General features: G+C 36.4%; 1 protein-coding gene across 6 annotated transcripts in view; it reads left to right on the plus strand.

Moving 5' to 3' along the window:
- CD99L2 (CD99 molecule like 2) overlaps positions 1-21,293 on the plus strand; it is a 100,265-nt gene that overhangs the window by 40,670 nt on the left and 38,302 nt on the right. For 2 of the 6 annotated variants that reach the window (XM_079124318.1, XM_079124319.1), the window contains exons 2-4: positions 2,507-2,569; positions 18,149-18,220; positions 19,480-19,555. In XM_079124318.1, the coding sequence (XP_078980444.1) occupies positions 2,507-2,569; positions 18,149-18,220; positions 19,480-19,555 (211 nt within the window). The remainder of the gene's footprint in view (positions 1-2,506; positions 2,570-18,148; positions 18,221-19,479; positions 19,556-21,293) is intronic. The other 4 variants (XM_079124320.1, XM_079124323.1, XM_079124321.1 and 1 more) reach the window with 2 other exon arrangements.

Below are 21,293 nucleotides of genomic sequence, written 5' to 3' on the forward strand. Positions count from 1 at the left end.
TTGTGGCCCTCTACAGTGGAATGAGATAACATGAATACTGTCCCCTCATACAGGAATTGGAGGTTTTGAACTGAGCCAGGGATGAATCAGTTGCTTTTTAAACTATATTGGTGCCAGAGAGAGAACTTGTGGGATTCTTGTCTGCATCCAAAACTGAGTAGTTTGGGATGGCACAGGAGGGCTATAGAATATGAACCTATTTGAAAGAAATTTGAGTTATGGTATCTTTATAAGAACATTTTTTTCTTGTCTTGGATTTAGCAGCTGTGATTGGTTGTGAGATTATTTTCTTTTTTGCAGGTTTAGGGATGGAACCCAGGGCCTTATTCATGCTAAGCAAACACTCTACCACTGAGCTATATTCTTGATCCTGGTTGAAGGCTTCGAGGAAGTCTTAATAGCTCAGAATCTAGTTTGAGATTGAATGGTTTTTATCCATAGATTGTTCGTATCTGTTGAATCCAGGGTCACTGAAGGATTTATAAATACTACAAAATTAGATTATGTTGCTCTTAACTCTTTAGCTAATGACATGTAGCAGGATATTTGACAAACAGTAAAGGAATAGCTGGGGCTGTGAGCAAAATGTTGGAGGGGCATACTTTTATAATTTTGGAGGATTTTGGATTTCAGATTTTTGGATTAGGGATACTCAAATTATTTTGAAATCAGTGAGTATAATACCTCCATATTTGTTTTTTTTCCTCAAGATTGTTTTGTCAATTTAGGATTGTCTGTGATTCTATACAAATTATAGGATTTTTTTTCTGTTTCTGTGAAAGATGACATTGGAATTTTGATAGGAATGGTATTAAGTCTGTACTCTGCTTTGGGTAGTATGAACACTACCAATATTAAGCCTTCTATCAATGAAAATGGGATATCTTTCTAGTTATTTATGTCTTCTTCAATTTATTCCATTTTTTTCCCCGATTTTCCTGTATACATCTTTTACTTCCTTGGTTAAATTTATTCCTAAGGTTTTTTTTTTTTTTTTTGGTACCAAAATCGAACCCAGGGCCTCACTCATGTTAAGAAAGCAATCTGCTATTCAGCTACATCCCCAGGGCCTCATACATACTAAGCAAGGATGTTCTACTGAGCTACATATATAGTACTTCCCAAAACTATTTTAAAATTTATTTCAAGATAAGTTCTCACTAAGTTGCCCAAATTGACCTCAAACTTGCAATCCACCTTCCTCAGTCTCCCATATAGCTGGGATTGCAGACTTGAGCCACCATGCCCATCATCCTAAATGTTTTTGATAGTATATATAGGATTGTTTTATAATTTTTTAAAGCTTATTTTGGTCAGGCGCAGTGGCAAAGGCTTGTAATCCCGTTGACTTGGGCAGCTGAGGCAGGAGAATTGAGAATTTGTGGCCAGCCTCAGCAATTCAGAGAGGCCATAAGCAACTTAGTATGATCCTATCTTAAAATTAGAAAGGCCGGGGATGTGGCTCAGTGGTAAAGTACCTCTGGGCTTAATCTCCAGTGTCAAAAAAACAAAACAAACAAAAAAACCCAAAAAACACAAACAAAACAAAACATTTGGGGTATACAGAAATGTGACTGATTTTTTTGTGTTTATTTTGTAACCTGTAATCCTACTGAATTTATCGGTTCTAATTTTTTGGTGACTTTCAGGGGTTACTATGTGTAACACCACATCATTAGTCAAGAAAATTTCAATTCTTCATTTCCTATGTGGTTGCCTTTTATTTGTTTTTCTTGCCTAACTGCTCTGATTTTTCTGCACCCCATAATTTTTGGTGAGCTGTGTTTCCATTTTTGTTTGTCTCAAGATACTTTTTAATTTTCTTTTTGATTTCTTCTTTGACCTATTGATTGCTCAGGAGCATGCTGTTTAATTTTCACCGTTTGTGAGTTCTCCAAGATCATTACCATTATTGATTTGTAGTTTCATTCACTTGTGGTCAGAAGAGATACTTGATATGATTTCAGTGTTCTTAGATTTGTTGGGACTTGTTCAGTATCCTAACTTATGATCTGTCCTGGAGAAAGTGCTGTGTGCATTTGAGAAGAATGTTTATTTTGTTGCTATTGTATGGAATTTGATCTAAAATGTAGTTTAAGTCCATTGTTTGCTTATTGATTTTCTGTTTTCTTCCCAATGTCGAAAGTAGGGTTTTGAAGTCTCCTATTATTGTATTACAGCCTCTTCATATCTATTTATATTTGTCTTAAAATTTAGATGTTCTGATGTTGATTGCATGTATATTAGGATCATTGTAGCTTCTTGGATAATTAGCATTTTTTCATTATATAATGACATTTTGTCTCTTTTTATAGTATTAGACTTAAAGTCTATTTTGTTTAACATAAGTATAGCTACTCTCACTCCCTTGGCTTCTATTGGTAGAGACTATCTTTCTCCTCACTTCATTTTCTAAAGAGAAATTACTACATCAAGAAAATATTTCAGTATTATTTTGTTTCATGCAAAGATAATTAAACTTTTTCAATTCTCTTTTCATTTTTAGGATCTGGGGACTTTGATGACTTTAATCTGGAGGATGCACTGAAAGAAACTTCCTCAGTAAAGCGTGAGTAGTAAATCAAACCATTAAACCCAAACAATAGTGATTAATATGGACTATCCACTCAGAATATACCCTCAAGAATAACAATAGGTAGTCTGTATTATACTTGATCAGATTAAGTATGGTTATAAATTATATTATTTTGAAAATATGAATATTTAAATCCTTTGTTGAGAAAACCTAACAGTGTCCCCAAGAGGGAAGGAACCACAGCAGTCTGTGGAGTATGTTAGATTTTTGTGCTGTTCTGTCAATTTATCGAAAAAAATAAGTTGGTATTTTTTTGTTTTCCATTACATGTATAGGGTTTTCTCATATAGTCAGATATGTATTATTTTACAACTGGCTTTTTTCGTGTTATATCTACTGAATACCTAAGGGAATATCTCTCTATATTAGTTTGTTCCAGTGGCCATAACTAAGTACCACATGCTGTATGGCTTCAAAGATCAGGACTTCATCTTCTCACAGTTCTTGAAGTCCTGTGTCAAGGTGTCAGAAGGGTCATGCTTCCTCAAAAGGCTCTGGGGAAGAATCTGAGGCTTCGGTTGGCCCCAGGCCCTGCTTGACTTGTGGCTGCATCACTCTGATCTCTGCCTGTCTTTGCATGGCATTCCTCTTTCTGTCTCTTTTGTTCTTTTACAAGGACACCTGTTGCTCAATTTAGGACCCACCTGGATAATTCAGGATGATCTCATCTTGAGTTCTTTCACTTAATTGCATCTGTAAAAGTCTTTTCTCCAAATGAGGAAATATATATTACATATATTTATGTAAAATCTATAGTATATATGCACACATATACACATGTACATATATACCTGTTTCTTTTGTTGTTGTTGTTACCAGGGATTGAACTCAGGGGCACTTAACCACTGAGCCACATCCCCAGCCCTATTTTGTATTTTATTTAGAGACGGGGTCTCACTGCGTTGCTTAGTGCCTTGCAGTTGCTGAGGCTGGCTTTGAACTCAAGGTCCTCCTGTCTTAGCCTTCCAAGCTGCTCGGATTACAGGTGGGCACCACCATGCCGGGCCTAGACCTTTTTTGTTTTTGACTGCTGCTTAGTATACTACAGTATGTATTCAGCAAATATCTGCGTGCCAGCTTTGTGACAGTTATTGTTTTAGGCACTGGGGAGATAAAGCTATGAACAAAGCAGGCACAAACTTGTGCCTCTTAGAACCAGCATTCCAGTAGTATGGATTTGGCCATGGTCAATAATGACATTTATTCACTGGCAGATATGTAGTTTATTTCCTTTTTACATAATTACAAATAGGGCTGCAGTGAACATTCTTGTCCTTGTCCTTTGTACCTTTGTGTAATGAAACTGCTAGGGCAAAGTATATGTGTATTTTACATCTTAGTAAATTCTGCCAAATTGTATTCCAAAGTGGGTGTGTTGTATTACTACCACTGATATTTTCACAATAATAACGATTTTCTCTGACCTGCTACAACAACATTGGATTTTACCTATCAATATTTTCCCAATATGATGGACAAAATAATATCTCATTGTTTATTTTGCATTTCCCTGATTATACTGAGATAGAACATCATATCACATATTTATTGACCGGTTGCATTTCATCTTTGATGAACTATCTATTCACATCCTTTCCCCATTTTTCTGCTGACTGATTGTCTTTTTAAAATGAATTTAGAGGGTTTCTTTGTATATTCTTTGTTGAGAAAGTCAGGGGCTCCGAGGCAGACCCTTCCTAGGTTTGAACCATGTTTCTGCCATTCTATTGCATGTGGATACTCAGTTGGATTAGTCAACTGATTTCTCTGCACCTCCGTTTCCTCATATAATAATAATAATAATAATTATGATTATAATTATGATAATTATAATCATAATCCCTGCCTCCTGGGATAATTGTAAGGATTAGATGAGATGATCCATGTGAAGCATTCAGGAGAGTACTTGGAACAAGGTAAATAACAAGTGTTAGCCATTGTCATTCTTTGATTGGCTTGGTTGCAATGCCTGTGACTGGGCCTCAGGAATAAGAGGCAAGCATACACGAGGAGCACACACCTGCCTAAATCAACTGACAGACTCAACACAGTTCCTGCCAAGATTCCAGCTGGACATTTTACAGAAATGGAAAAGCTGATTCAAAAAATTCATATGGAAATTCAGGGACCCAGAATCATCAAAACACTCTTGGGAAAAAAAAAATGAAGGACCTACACTTTCAAATTTCAAAAACTTAATACAAAACCTACAATATTCAAGGTATTGTGACATGGGAGTAAAGACAAATTTAGAGATCTGTGGAAGAGAATTGGGAGTCCAGAAATAAACCCTGACATCTATGGTCAGTTAATGGTTTTTACACAAATGCCAAGATCATTCAAAGGAGAAAGAACAGTCTCCAACAAATGCTGCTGGGACAACTGGGTATCCACATGTAAAAGAATGAAGTTGGACCTTTACCTCACACCACATACTAAAATCAACTCCAAAGGATAACAAACCTAAAACTACATATCTCTTAGTAGTTAATGTTTGCATATGGTGTGAGATAAGAGGTTAGAATGTTCTCAGATCTTTCCTGAGCATACACACAGTCTTATGCATGCAAGTGGCCTCTTAGGTTCTCAGGAAAATAATTTATTAACCATGTTGATGTTAATGAAATCATTAAAAAATTCTAAAACAAAGAGGACAAAAAATATTAAGTGTAAACAGACTCCAAATTAATATTAATTTTTAGTGGGGCCTTTTTATGTGGTGCTAGGTATTGAGCCCAAGCCTTGTGCATGCTAGCCAGGTGCTCTATCACTGAGCTACACCACAGCCCTAAATGGGGACTTTTAAATACTAATACCCTCTTCTGAGTCATGTGCCAGGTCATCTAATTGCACCCCCTAGGTAACCATCAACCAGTATGTCTGGAACTCATAGGGTCACCAAATGTCATGTCTGTGGTTGAAAGACAGCTCTCAGAACCACATCATGCTACCACCTTTTGTTTTCTCCTTTAGCTTACATTTCATGTAATTGAAGTTTCAAAGACATGGGCCTGTCCACTTGTCCTTAGTCCAATCATTTATTCCACAGAGAATATTCCCCTTTGTACATTGTGCATTCCTTCTCTTGTTTAAAAAATCCACAAATCACCTAGCTTGGGGTACCCTTGTCACTGACCTTTGTCTATTCATTCACCAAGATTTCATGGATACATGCCTGCTACCAGACACAGTACTAGGTGCTGGGCATACAATGTGGACAAAGTCATTGCCCTTATGAAGTTGTTTTCTCTGGGAGGACACAGGAAGCACATAAAATAATTTCAGACATTGCTGATCACTCTGGAGAAAAGACAACAGGATGAGGGGAAGGTGGGGTCCCAAAGAGGTGGTAAGGGGCAGCTTCTTCAGATAAAGTGGTGAATGTTCTCAGAGGAGAGGTGTTGTGCAAGGGGTCATGCAGAGTGGGGAAAAAGCCTTTGAGGCTAAGGGATCAGGTGTGAGAACTCTGAGGTAGAAAGGATCTGGGCTTACTCTGGGGCCTAGAAAGCAGGCTGCATGGCCGAAGTATGGAGAGAGTTGGAGAAAATATAAAGTTGTCAGGGAACAGACCATGTGAGATCTTTCTCATAGGGCACAGTGGTGACTTTATTGTAAGTGTAAGAGGAAGCTCCTTGAGGATTTTTGAATAGCTTCATTGGAATATATTTCATATTCCATAAAATTTACCCATTTCAACGTGTACAATATAGTGACTTTAGTGTACTCATAGGATTGTGACCATGACTGTAGCCATTTATTCTTTTTTGTGGTGCTGAAGATGGTACACTAGGCTTTGCACACACTAGGCAAACACTCTACTATCAACCTACTTTTATAGCCCTCAGTCAGTTTTGGAACTTTTTTACAACATCATAAGGAATAAGCCCTGTACCCTTATGTTAATTCATTTTCTATGACTAACTGAATATACAGACTGGATAAAGGTTGATTCTTACAGGATAAAGGTTGAATTGGTTCATGGTTCTGTAAGCTGGGAAGTACAGGAGCATGATGGTGCTAGAATCTTGGGAAGGCTTCTTGCTGCATGATGACATGGAGAGACAAAGCGAGTCAGGGCTTGCTTTTGTAACAAAGTCACTCCTGCAATGATCATTATTTCATTAATCCACTCCTGAGGACAGAGCACACATGACCCAGTCACTTCCTAAAGATCCCACCTCTTAGCCTTGCTGCATTGGGGACCAAAACATGAGCTTTGGGGGACATCTTCAAACCACAGTAACCCATTAACTCACTGCCAGTCCCATGATTCTTCCTGATCCCATCCTTTACCCTTAAGCAACCACTAATCTCTGTCTCTGTGTATTTCCCTCTTTCGGATATTAATGGAATAATTTCTTTTGTGGACTTCATGTCTGGCTTCTTTCACTTAGCATAATGTTTTCCAGGTTTGTCTGAGTTGATTTCAGAATTTTTTTCCGTGACACAGTCTTTAGCTGTCTTGGTGTAATACATGTCTGCTTTTGTAAAATAAAATGTTTTATCATGTGGGCACAGTGGCTTGTGCCTTTAGTCTCAGCTACTTGGGAGACAGGTGGGAGGATCACTTGAACCCAAAAGTTCAAGGACAGCTTGGACTAGATAATGAATCCCTATCTCAAAATAAAACAAAACAAAAATTTAAAAAATGTAACTTTTTATGAGTGTCCTTGTTTCCTGGAAATGCCATGGTCCCTGCCTTAGTATATTTGGTTTATTGTAACAAAATATCTTGGACTGGGTAATTTATTTAAAAAGCAGAAATTTATTTCTCGCAGTTCTGGAGGCTGGGAGGTCAAGGTTCCAACAGATTTGATGTCTGGTGAAGTCTTCTTTTTGCTTCATAGATGGTGCCTTCTATCTTTGTCCTCAAAGGGTGCAAGGAACAAAATAGCTGCCTCAAGCTTCTTTTATAAGGGCACAACTGCCATTCAAGAGGTCAGAGCCTTCATATCTAATCAATTCCAAAAGACCCCACCTTTTAATACTATCACTGTTAGGGTTAGGTTTCAACACCTAAAAATTCAGATCATAGCAAGCACCATTATTAAAAAACACTGCAGGAGGATTCTCCCAGTTTTGTTTATTGTGTTGTTGCCACACCATATTATAGAGAATCACTCCTGATAGGATTACCTTGATGCTGGAAGCATTTGCTGAACAGCCAAGATTTTTTAAAGTTTGTAGTTTTAAGAAAGGCATCACAGAAAACTTTGTTTTGTTTTGTTTTAATGTTTAGGTGCTCACTGCTTTGAAGAAGTTGACCTACTCTTCTTAGTCCTTGATAAGTAGTTAGACTCTCCTTATCTCAATTATGGATGACAAAAAATCCCAAAATCTCATGACAACTCATGACAGAAAATCTGTAGTTAACAGTTTCTTTAGAAGTGCATAATTCCAAGCTCATGTTCTACATCACTACAGGCTCAGACTCTGACAGAGCAACTGGTTCCACATGAATTTAAGAACGGGGCTCTCTTGAAGTGGCACCTGCAGATCTTCAGAGAAACAAGACTTTTCTATAGACTGTGGCTTGGCAGGGTAGAACTCCACAAAACTACCATAATTAGACTGTGGTACTCGCATAATGTAGATAAATGGGACACAATTCAGAGTCCAAAGATAAATCTTCATATGTATGATCAATTTATTTTTAAAATTTTCTTGGTGCATTATAATTATCATATAATAGTGGGATTCACTATGACATACTTTTGCATGCAATAATTTGATCAATTTCATTCTCCAGTACCTTCCCTTTCTCTCCCATCCTCCCTCTCCCTGATCTCTTACTTTACCTTTCTGCCCTCTATTTTCATGAGACTCCCCTTTTTCCCCTCTTTTTTCTCTCTAGGTTCCACATTTGAGAGAAAACACATGACCCTTGACTTTCTGAGTCTAGTTTATTTCACTTAGCATGATGTTCTCTAGCTCTACCCATTTACCAGCAAATGAAACAGTTTTGTTCTTCTTGATGGCTGAATAAAACTCCATTGTGGATATGTACCACATTTTATTTATCCATGTATCTGTTGACTGATAGTTGGTTTTATAAAGATGGATAAAACCATAATTTTACACAAAAGCTGTTTGAGTCATTCAAATTTTAAACTAATATATACATAAGTGAAAATTGCTTTTCTAACACTTGTCCAAATAATGATTTCAGTAATGTAATTCTTCTCCTACCTGTGTACATCACTATAATATAATATATGTCAAGGGCCTAATTTAGATAGGTAGGCTACACTCCTTTATTTGACAGTAGAAAGTCAAATGGAAATTATATCATCTCTCAACCTATGATGAGCATTTATTATTTAAAGTATATATGTGTAGCCGGGCACAGTGGTGCATGCCTGTAATCCCAGTGATTTGGGAAGCTGAGGTAGGAGGATTGCGAGTCCAAAACCAGCCTCAGCAACTTAGTGAGTCCCTAAGCAATTCAGCAAGACCATATCTCTAAATAAAATACAAAAAGGGGCTGGGGAGGTGGCTCATAGTTAAGCACTCCTGGGTTCAATCCCTGGTACCAAATTAATAGATAAATACAATATATATGTGTGTAAACTAAAACCAGAAACAGATTATCAGTGTGGTTCTTTTGTCATAAAAAATCCATGCACTGGTGTGGTGTTCACCTGGGAGTATGTAGAAGGAAATGCAAAACTTCCTGCGGAGTACCATGCAAGTGTGAACACATTAAGAAAACTCTGTGTTAACCACTTCCATTATAAGCCTGTTACTAAAACTGAACTGTGAGAGAGTGTGCATGTAGTTATGTTATGGTCTCCCTTTGCAATCACTCTCTTTAAAAAATATTGAGTTATAATTCACATAATATAATATTAATCATTTTATTTAATTTTGTTGGAGTAATTTCTGTTTTTTATTTTGTCATTGATTTCTACTCTCAGTCCATTATGATCTGATAGAACACAAGGCAGTATCTCTATTTTTTTGCATTTCCTAAGGGCTGCTTTGTGGCATAACATATGGTCTATTTTCGAGAAGGTTCCATGTGCTGCTGAGAAGAAAGTGAATCCGCTCGTTGATGGATGGAATATTCTATGTATGTCTATTAAGTCTAGGTTATTGATTGTGTTATTGAGTTCTATGGTTTCTTTGGTTGGTTTTTGTTTGGAAGATCTATCTAGTGGTGGCAGCGGTACATTAAAGTCACCCAGAATTATTGTGTTGTGGTGTATGTGATTCCTGAAATTGAGAAGGATTTGTTTGATGTACAGGGATGCACCATTGTTTGGGGCATAAATATTTACTATCGTTATGTCTTCCTGATTTATGGTTCCCTTAAGCAGTATGAAATGTCCTTCTTTATCCCTTCTGACTAACTTTGGCTTGAAGTCCACTTTATCTGATATAAGGATGGAAACCCCCACTTTTTTACTGAGTCCATGTGTGTGGTAGGTTTTTTCCCATCCTTTCACTTTAGTCTATGGATGTCTTTTTCTGAGATGAGTCTCTTGTAGGCAGCACATTGTTGGGTCTTTCTTTTTAATCCATTCTGCCAGTCTATGTCTTTTGATTGATGAGTTTAGGCCATTAACGTTCAGGGTTCTTATTGAGAAATGATTTGTATTCCTAGTCATTTGGCTTATTTTTGGTTTTTAAGTTGGCTTGGTTTCTCCTTTGAGTGGTTTTTCTCTAAGGTAGTTCCTCCCTTTGCTGACCTACATTGTTGTTTTTCATTTCCTCCTCATGGAATATTTTGTTGAGAACATTCTGTAGTGCAGGCTTTCTATTTGTAAATTCTTTTAACTTTTGTTTATCATGGAAGGATTTTATTTCATCTTCAAATCTGAAGGTTAGTTTTGCTGGGTGTAGGATTCTTGGTTGGCAACCATGTTCTTTCAGAGCTTGAAATATGTTGGTCCAGGCCCTTCTAGCTTTTAGTGTCTGGGTTGAGAAGTCTGCTGCTATCCATATTAGTCTCCTCCTATATGTAATCTGATGCTTTTCTCTCGCGGCCTTCAAAATCCTATCTTTATTTTGAATGTTAGGCATTTTCATTATAATATGCCTTGGTGTGGATCTGTTGTGATTCTGTGCATTTGGCATTCATTAAGCCTCTTATATTTGATTTTCCATTTCATTCTTCAGGTTTGGGAAACTTACTGATATTTTTTCATTGAATAGGTTGTTCATTCCTTTGGTTTGTATCTCTGTGCCTTCCTCAATCCCAATAATTCTTAAATTTGGTCTTTTCATGATGTCCCATAGTTCTTGGAGATTCTGTTCATGATTTCTTACCATCTTCTCTGTTTGGGCGACTTCATTTTCAAGATTAAATATTTTGTCTTCATTGTCTGAGGTTCTATCTTCCAAGTGGTCTAATCTGTTGGTGATGCTTTCCATTGAGTTTTTTATTTGGTTTATTGTTTCCTTCATTTCAAGGATTTCCATTTGTTTTTTTTTGAGAATCTCTATCTCTTTGTTGAAATGATCTTTTACTTCCTGCAGGTACTCTTTCAGCTTATTGGCATTATCATTCATTGCCTGCATTTGCTCTCTTATCTCATCCTTTGCTTCGCAAATCATCTTAATCATGTATAATCTGAAGTCCTTTTCTGACATTTCTTCTAACATACTGTCATTGGATTCTATTACTATAGAATCTAGATTTGTTTGGATCATTTTCTTCCCTTGTTTTTTCATGTTGTTCATGTATCTTCCCCTCTAGCAATACAGATCTGGGGTATTGCAGATTTCCCCCTATAGGCTTATAGTGGCCCTATAGGTCTCCAAAACCCTTTCTTTAAGGGGAGATCAATATTAACAGTGCCCAAATCAGACACTATGCAATCCTAGACCAAATAGCCCCTATGAGGACCATAACAAAATTGTCATAATAAACAGAATGAGTTCAAATATTATCTTCAGTAAAACAAACAGGTTTGCAATAAGGTCTGCAGTTTCTAATGGAGGACAAAGAGGATGCAGAGGGATGTAGAATGTGGCTGTTAATGGGATAAGAAAAGAATATACAGAAGTTCTAGATAATAGAAAGGGTGAGAGTGTAATCAAAAGAAATTGGATGTTAGCATGCAAAAAAAGGGAGAAAAAGACTCTGAGGGAACAGTTAAACAAACGGAAAAGAGAGCAAGAAAAGTAAAGAAATAAAAACTTAAATATTTTAAAAAGGAGAAAAAAGACAATCTACAGTATAACAGTCATATAGTAATGAAACCTCCCAGTGTTCAGTAGCCTGATGCATGAGAAGTACCTGACAATGAGCTCCAAGCCTCCAGCAGGCCTCTCAGGATGGGATTTGCCCCATCCAAAGATCGGAGCTATGGCTTCCAGGATTATCCAAGATGGCCGCTCTGGCTTCAAAATGTGTTGGCAAATGGGGAGCTGCAGCTCAGGGTGTGGCCGTGCTCAGGCAGGGGTCCTGGAGGTCGGGTGTGTTTGGTGTGGTTGTGGGATCCTGGAGGCTGGTTGCAATCAGTCAGTCTGGGGTCCTCGTGATAGGGCGCAGTCAGTTGGTCTGGGGGTCCTGGCAGCAGGGAGTAGTCAGTCGATGTGAGGGCCCCAGAGGCAGGGAGTGATGGGTCGGGCTGAGGGATCCTGGAGACGGGCTCAGTCAGTCCGGCCAGGGGTCCTATGGGGCCTGGCTGTTGTCTCAAAATGGCTGCAGCCACATGTAATCAAACCTGCAGGTAACTGTAACAGTGAACTTCCAGGCAACAGCAGGCAGCTGGTGCTCCACTGGCGGTTGGTGATCAGTTTGCTGACTGTTGTTGGATGATTGCGAGGTGAATCTTGTGCATTGGGTGATGGATAGGTGTAAGGCAGGCGATGGACAGGCGAGAGGCAGGCAAATGGCCCATTTTATTTAATTTTAAAATAATTTTTGTGTATATGTGAGGTATACAACATAATGATGTGTGGATACTAAAATAGTTACTGTAGTGAGCCAAGTTAACACATCCATTATATCACTTTTTTTGTGGCAAGAACAGCTAAAATTTCATTTAGCAAAAATCCCTAATATAGTAGAATTTTATTAACTTTTGTCCTAATGTTGTACATTAGATCTCTAGACTTGTTTTATCATATGTATCTGCTACTTTGTATTCTTTTAATAAAATTAAATATTTCATTTAATTCAATAACTTATTTATTTCTTGTGGTAGTGAAGATTGAACTCAGTACCCTGCACATGCTAGGCAACCTCTCTACCATTGAGCTACAATCCCAGCTTTATAATTTTTTAATTTTTAATTTTGAGACAGGGTCTCCCTAAGTTGCCAAGCTGGTTTTGAACTTGAGATCCTCCTGCTTCAGGTTCTTAAGTATCAGGGATTACAGGTGAGCCCCACTGCACTTCTCTTTGATATGCATTTTGAAGGTAAGGATTCAGTGTGGCATTCTAGAATAGTCAAGATGTTGTGTAATCACTACCTCTATCCGGTTCCAAAATGTTTCTTACTCCAGAGTAAAATCTCTTAATGCATTTCACTGCATATTTAGCACAGATGTTATGCCACTTTTTTTGCAAAAAAAAAAGTGGAGTGTGACCATTATGTGAAGCTTTTTAAAAATTGTGCCAGTATTACTTAAAAGACATTTATTACCAAACTGTGTTTGGTAAAAGATTGGGAGGCGTGTAATACTCGTGAATATATGATAATGTGGTGGCAAGGATTATGTGGTGAAATCTGTTATCTAGTTTCTCCTCATACCTCCCTTGTCCCAATGTAAAGTAACCACCAGTCTACTTTCTGTGTTTATGAATTCAGTCTATTTTGAATATTTCATATACAATCATGTATCATATAAAGATGTTTTGGTCAAGAACACACCACACATACAATGACAATAGTCGCATAAGATTTTCCAGGAGTTGAAAAATTTCTATTGCCTATTAATATCTTAATGTCATAGCATAACACATTGCACATACAATTATGTACAGCACATGATATTTGACAATAAATAATTCTGTTGTTTGTTTGTTTACTATACTTTTTATAGTTATTTTAGAGCATAGTCCTACATTTAAGTTTATAGCCTCAGAGTACTAGGAGGCTGTCCCGTTTACGCTTGTGTAAGTACACTCTGTGATGTTCTCATAATGAAAAGATTGCTCAGTGACACATTTCTCAGGATGTAGTCCCCTCATTAAATCAAACCTACACATCTGTGTGACCTTTGGTTTCTGAATTCTTTCATGTAGCATAATGTTTTGGAGGCACATCCATGATTTCAGTGGAAATTACGATAAAAAATACTCAGGGAAAAATTGTGTCTTTACTGAACGGGTATAGACTATTTTTCTTGCCTTTATCCTTAAATAATAAGGTGAAACAACTATTTATTTAACATTCACATTATCTTAGGTTTTATAAATAATCTATAGATTATTTCACATACATAGGAAGAGGTACATAGATTACTAGTCACCCACAGATACCAAGGGATAACTCTATTTTGTTTCTTTCTGTGTCTGAGTAATAGTGGATTGTGTGGATATACCATATTTGTTATTCATCAATTAATGGATCTTTGGCTGTTTCCACCTCTTTGCTATTAGGAATGATATTGCTGTCAACATGCTATGTCCATTTGTTTGTTTGAACCCCTCTTCATAACCCTTTGGGGTATATATTTAGGAGTGGAACTGCTGGTTCTTCTGTGCTTAACTTTTTTACCAACTGCCAAATGGTTTTCCACATTGGCTGTGCCATGGTACATTCCCATGAGGAATGTTCCAGTTTTTCCACATCCTGGCCAACTTACTATTTTTTGGTTTACTAAATATTGTTTTTATTAGTGCATTATAGTTTATTTTGACATATTCACAAATACATATAATTCTTTTTTGTACCAGGGATTGAACCAAGGGGTACTTAACTACTGAGCCACATCCCCAGCCCTTTTTGTATTTTATTTAGAGAAAGGGTCTCACTAGTCACATAGGGCCTTGATAAATTGCTGAGACTGGCTTTGAACTTGTGATCCTCCTTCCTCAGCCTCCTGAGCCACTGGGATTACAGGCATGTGCCACCACACACAGCTGCATATAATATAATTTTCCCAGGTTTTAAAACCATCTTAGTGGGTGTAAGGAGGAGCCTTGTGGTTTTCATTTGCACTTCCCTGAAGATTGAATCTTCATGTATGGATCAAGTAGGGATTGCTACCATTTTGTAGATTCTTTTTCCTTTCTTGATAATTTCTTTTAAATGAACAAAAAGTTTTATATTTTGATGAAGTATAATTTATCTGTTTTTTCTTTTTAAAAAAATTTGAATTCACATGCTATGTGTACATGTTTATGGGGTATAGTACAATAACTCGGTATATGTTATACAAATTATACAAATCAGGATAATAGCATTTGCATCTAAAACATTTATCTTTACGTACATTAGAAACTTTGGTCTCTTTAATTATTTGTCATAGACTGTAGTTACCCTACTATGGTATAGGACGCCCAAACCAATTCTTATGCTAACGTATTTCGGTACCTGTTTTCTAACCTCTCATTTTCTCATTTGTTGCTCATGCTTTGGGTGTTAAAGTATCCATTGCCAAATTGAGGTCATGAAGATTTATTCCTGTGTTTTCTTCTAAGAGTTTCATGTTTTTAGCTCTTACTTCTAGATCTTTGATCCATTTTGACTTAATATTTATATATAATATAAGATAAGGGTCTGCAGGTTAATTTGGGAAATATTGCCAGTTTAACAGTATTGGATCTCCTTGGATTTTATTCATTTTTATGTCATCTTTAAGTTTTAATTATTGATGTTTTATAACTTTGAGTGTGTATGTCTTCATGCTTCCTTGTTTAAATTTATTTCTATGAGTTTTGTTCTTTTAATTGCTATTATAAATGGAATTAAGTTCTTATTTTCCTTTCTGGATTGATTACTGCTAGTACATAGAAATACAATTGATTTTAATTTTTTTGCCTTTTCTTTCATAAAATGGGACTTTTTAAAGCAGCAAAATTAAAGATTTACTTTGATTAGAATAGGTTCACATGTAAAAGGTAAATAAAATTAGAAGTGAGATTTTTAAAAAGTTAAAATATAGATACATTAACTTGTTTTTTATTATTAATGCATATTGTATGAATTGATTTTGTATTTTCCAGCTTTGCTGAGCTCATTTATTAGCTTAATCATTTTTAAATATTTCAATGTAGATTCTTTAGGGTTTTTTTTTTGTTAAATTAAAAAATTTTTTAGTTGTAGATGGACACAATAGTTTTATTTTGTTTATTTATATATATAATATATATTTGTATATGTGGTGCTGAAGATTGTACCCAGTGTCTCACATGTGTTAGGCAAGTGCACTACCATTGAGCCATAACCCCAGCCCTCTAGGGTTTTCTATATGTAAGATTGTCATTTGTTTTTAGAAACTGTTGGAGTTCATTCTTTTCAATATGGATGATGGTCTTTTTTTAAATCTTAACTAATGGCCCTGGCTAAAAGTTTCACTATAATGTTGAATACAAGCAATGAGAATGGATATCCTTGTCTTGTGACTGATTCTAGGAAGAAAGTGTTCAGTATTTCATATTTAATTTATACATTCAATTACACATTCTTTGTAGGTGTCCTTTGTCAAGTTGAGAGCATTTCCTTCTATTTGGAGTTTATTGCAAATTTTCTCATGCAACAGTGTTGACTTTTATCAGATGCCTTCACTGTATCTAGTGAGATGATCATGTCTTGTTTCAATTCCATTAGTATGCAATAATTACCTTGACTGATCTTATTATGTTGCACCACCCTTGTGCTCCTGTTTCCTCTTGGTCATCATGTATAATCCTAATATGCTACTGGATTTGGTTTACTAGTACTTGGCTGAGAATTTTTGCCTCTATCTCCAAAGGTCTCTAGTTTTATTGTGGTGTATTTGTCTGACTTTGATATTGGGGTACTACTGGCTTCATAGAATAACCTAAGGAATATTCCCTTCTCATAGTTTTCAGACGTTTGAGAACAAATTTATAAATTTATTTTTGAGCACTGCTTTCACTAAAACACATAAGTTTTGGTTTTTTGTTTTTTTTTTGCAGTACAGGGGATTGAACCCAGGGTCTTGTGCTTGCAAGGCAAACACTACCAACTGAGCTATATCCCCAGCATGTTTTCATTTTTGTTCTTAAAGTATTTTTATAATTTTATAATCTCCCTTTTGAATTTTTCCTTGACCTATTGTTGGTTATTTACAACTGTGCTCTTTAATTTCCATATAATTGTGAATTTCTGCAAATGCACTTCTGTTATTGATTAATAATTTTATTCCATTATGTTTGAGGAACATAATTCATGTTATTTCAATCCATAATTCATATGATTTCAATTGAGACTTAGGGCTGGGGATGTAGATCACTGACAGAACACTTGCCTAGCATGTGCAAGGCCCTGGGTTTGATCCCCAGCACCACAGAGACATTTAGTGAGACTTGTTTTTGTCATTCACATATGGTTGGTCTTGGAAAACATTTCATGTACACTTGAGGAGAATGTGTATTCTGTTCCAGGTTGGTTTATTCCGTGATAACTGTTAGGTCTACTTAGTTTATAGAGTTGTTAAAGTCTTTTTTAAAAATTGGTTATTTTTAGTTATATATGACAGTAGAATCTATTTTGATATATTTGTACAAGCATGGAATATATCTTTTCCTAATTAGGATTTCCTTTTTCTGCCTCATTATTTCTTCTATAATTGAAAAGAGGGTATTGAATTCTCTGCTTATGTTAAATTATCTATTCTTCCTTTCAGTATTGTCATATTTTGCTCCATGCATTTTGGATGGTTTTAGGTGCATATATGTTTAAAATCATTTTATCTCCCTGTTGAATTCATCCTGTATTCACTACAAAATGTCAATCTGACTCTGGAAACAATTTTTGTTTCAACATCTGTTTTCTCTGATATTAGTACAGCAACACCAGCTCTCTTACTGTTGTTTGTACAGTACACCATTTTCCATCCTTTTTGCTCTTAACTTATTTCTGTTTTTGCTCTTTGTCTTCTAAGTAATCAATACCCATTGAGTACTTGCTGTATACAAAGCTGAACTTGTTTTGTGTCTGCCTTTCCCAATACTTAAGTCTTCTTTTACTCTACTTCTTCTGACAGTACGGAAACATGCATCATAGTCTAGATTTCTGTGAAAAGAAATTATTAGAAAACTCATGCACATCGTGTAATTCTTGTGGATGATATAAATAATTTTAAACGAATATGCTTGAGCCCAAAGTCCTAATATTTATAATGGTAACCATTATAACCATTAATTAAATATTGTATTCATGTGTTTTGACTACTTTTGGTGTATGAAACACCTCCATATTCCATTAGGAACATAACCCCAGTTTGTCCCTGAGCAGTATTGTCTACAGTTAATGTGCCAGGATGACAGTGTGGAACAAAGGTTTGTTGGTTTCAGGGATTAACACAAGGAAACTTACTCACGATGTGGCTTCTCCAAGCCATGGAGTAGTTGCTGTGTTTGGTTACTAAACATGTTCCCCTTGATGTCCTCCCTCCCCCTTCTAGAGAGATGGGACCACCTGACCACTACCACAACCAGGAGGCCAGGAACAACCAGAGCTCCAGCATATCCTGCAGGTACCTGGCTGCCCTGAAGAGAGCAGTAAGGAGGGGCCTTGTCTAAATAAGCTGGGGCACTGACTAAATAAGCTCTGTGTACTTTTTCCCCATGTGTGCAAAGCCAACCAAGTCTTCTGTCTAAACACTGGGTTTCACTTAATAAAGTGCATACCTAGCTGATCACTGTGCTTTCTGTGTTTTATAAAAAGTTCTGTTATGGAAATTTTAAAGAGAAAAATGTATTTGTGTTTCTTCCCTTATTCAACCATTTCATAATCTAAAATCAGATAAAATGTATTTGTAATTGGTTAGGCTTTATGAAGCCCATCAGACTTTTTTTTTCAGGCAGTGAGAACATTTTGGAATGAAATTTATTTTATGGGCTTACCTTTTAGGAAAGGATTTTGGAACTCAGTGCTTCTTTATGACTTTTTTACAGTAATTGCTTGAGCCTTTATTTAGTTGGACCCTTTTGCCATTTGGACATCTTCACTGATTTAAAGAAAAGCTTGACTTTAGGAATTGTAGGCTCAGTCACTGCTTCTGTTTGGTGACTTGTTTACAGTACTTTGGGGGGCATGCTGATACCTTCCATTCAGTGGAGAGCTACTTTCCTTTCAAAGAGACAGTGATGACCCAAGAGAGTCACTGCATCATGTATCATCAATGTCTTCACATTTCTACATTCAAAGGGGTATTTTGTGACCATGTGATCTTTTTTTTTTTTTTTTTTTGGTATCAGGGATTGAACCCTGGGTGCTTAACAACTGAGCCACATTTCCAACTGTTTTTATATTTTATTTAAAGACAGGGTCTCACTAAGTTGCTTAGGGCCTCATTAAGTTGCTGAGGCTCGCTTTGAGCCTCCTAAGCCACTGGGATTGCATGCATGCACCACTGTGCCCAGCTGTGGCCTCCCTTTTGATTGTCCAATTTATGGACTCTGCACATCTGGTTTTGAATCTTGTTAATACCTATAATCAGTGAATATACTATTAAAATGATCCAACTGCTGGCCAAAGCAAAGCATCCATAAGAATCTAAATTAATTGCAAAATAGTAATATACTGCAGAATCAGAAAGCAGTAACTTGCTCCATCCTGTGGGTATTTTCATTATCAATGTCTATTCACAGAGATTTAAATTGAAGTTTATTTTTTTAAGTCATTGTTAGTTCTAATCGGTTGAACCCATGGGTATTGTTTTGCTGTTTTTGGCGTCTTGCAGTCCATTGTTAATCAGTTGGTTATTTCCTTTATGTTTGGGGCCCACTGAAGGTGATTTTGATTTGTCTGAGGCTTTGGGTGATGGAGATGATGGCCGCAGGAAACCAGGTGCAGGAGGAAGAGCTAAGTCCTAAGTGGTTGAAACCACAGGCCTGTTTCAGAACTCCATGCAGGATTCTACCCTGTGATGCTCTTGTGAAGCTAGGACACTTCAAATCACAAGAGAACCCTAACATAAAGTCATACCCCAACATTTTAGCCTTACTACTTCTTAAACTATTGACCTTAAGAACTTTTGTTAACATGGGTCATTTTTTATCAACATATATCATCTGAGAAATTAAATTAAAAAAACTATTAATCAATCCATAGTAAATACCATTAAAAACCATACATATTTACATAAATTAGTATTTTTGGTATTTCTTATTCTTGAGATTTGAGAGGTCTTTAAATATTCTAGATTCTAATCCTCAGATAGATGTTTCCCAAATATTTTCTCCTATTCTGTAGCTTACCTTTTTGATCTCTTAACAAAGTATTTTTTCAGATCTTACGTTTTAAATTTTGACGATGTCCAGCTTATCAGCTTTTCCTTTTATGGATCATGCATTTGATGCCATGTGTAAGAAGTAAGAACTTTTTGTCTGCTCCCAGGTCCCATTGGTTTCCTATTTTTTCCCTCAAAGTTCTCTTTCTTGTGTATGAATCTTTAATTGCCGCAACTGTTAGTTAAAAGACTATTCCTCCACTGAATTGCTTTTGAACATTCAAAAAAATCGAATGGAATATAACTCTTTTTGGATTTGGTGTGCTGGTATTTTTTGAGAATTTTCGCATCTATATTCATAATGGACAGAGGTCTGCAGTTTTTCTTAAGATGTCTAGTTTTGGCATCAAAATCATTCTGGTCTCATTGAATGAATTTGAAAGTATTATCTTCTGTTTTCTGGAAGACTTTTTGAAAGATTGCTATTTATCCTTTAAATGCTTTGTATAATATACCAGTGAATCCATATGGTCCTGGACTTTTCTTCATTAAAGTTTTTTGATTATTAGTTTTATTTACTTGATTTGTTTTACAATGCTGAGGATTGAATCCAGGGTCTCATGCATGCTAGGCAAGCTCTTTACCACTGAGTCACAACCCCAGTCCCTAGTTATGTTTACTTGTTATAGGTCTATTCAGATTTTCTATTTTTTCCTGAGTCACTTTAGAAGTTTGTATCTTTCAAGATTTTTTCCATTTCATCTAGGGTACCAATTTGTTGGCATACTTTTGTTAATAGTATACCCATTTTATTTCTGTTAGGTCAGTAGTGATGTTTGTGAATTCCCGTAATTTTTTCCATCATTATTTGTCATTGTTTATTTCTTCTTTTACCTTTATCAGTTTTTGATTCATGTTTTGGAGTGTTTCAGTGCCTGTAATTTCAAAATCATTACGTCTTCCGAGTGAGTTCATCCTCTTATCAGTGTATTATAACTTTCTTTTTCTGTAATTTATTGGCTGTGACATCCCCCTGCTATTTTTGGCACTGGGGATTGAACCCAGGGACACTTAACCACTGAGCCACATCCCCAGCCCTATTTTGTATTTCATTTAGAGACAGGGTCTCACTGAGTTGCTTAGCGCCTTGCCATTGCTGAGGCTGGCCTTGAACTCGCCATCCTCCTGCCTCAGCCCCCCAAGCGACTGGGATTACAGGCGTGTGCCACTGTGTCTGACTGACATCCCTTCATCTGATATGAATGTAACTATTCCTGTTTTCTCCTTTTAAAATTTGTTCTAATTCGTTATACATGACAGTAGATTAATGTTCACATGCAGTTCCCCAGACCTGAAAGTCGTTCTTAAGGTTAAG

The sequence above is a fragment of the Sciurus vulgaris genome, assembly GCF_902686455.1.
Source record: "Sciurus vulgaris genome assembly, chromosome: X".
Taxonomy (NCBI): domain Eukaryota; kingdom Metazoa; phylum Chordata; class Mammalia; order Rodentia; family Sciuridae; genus Sciurus; species Sciurus vulgaris.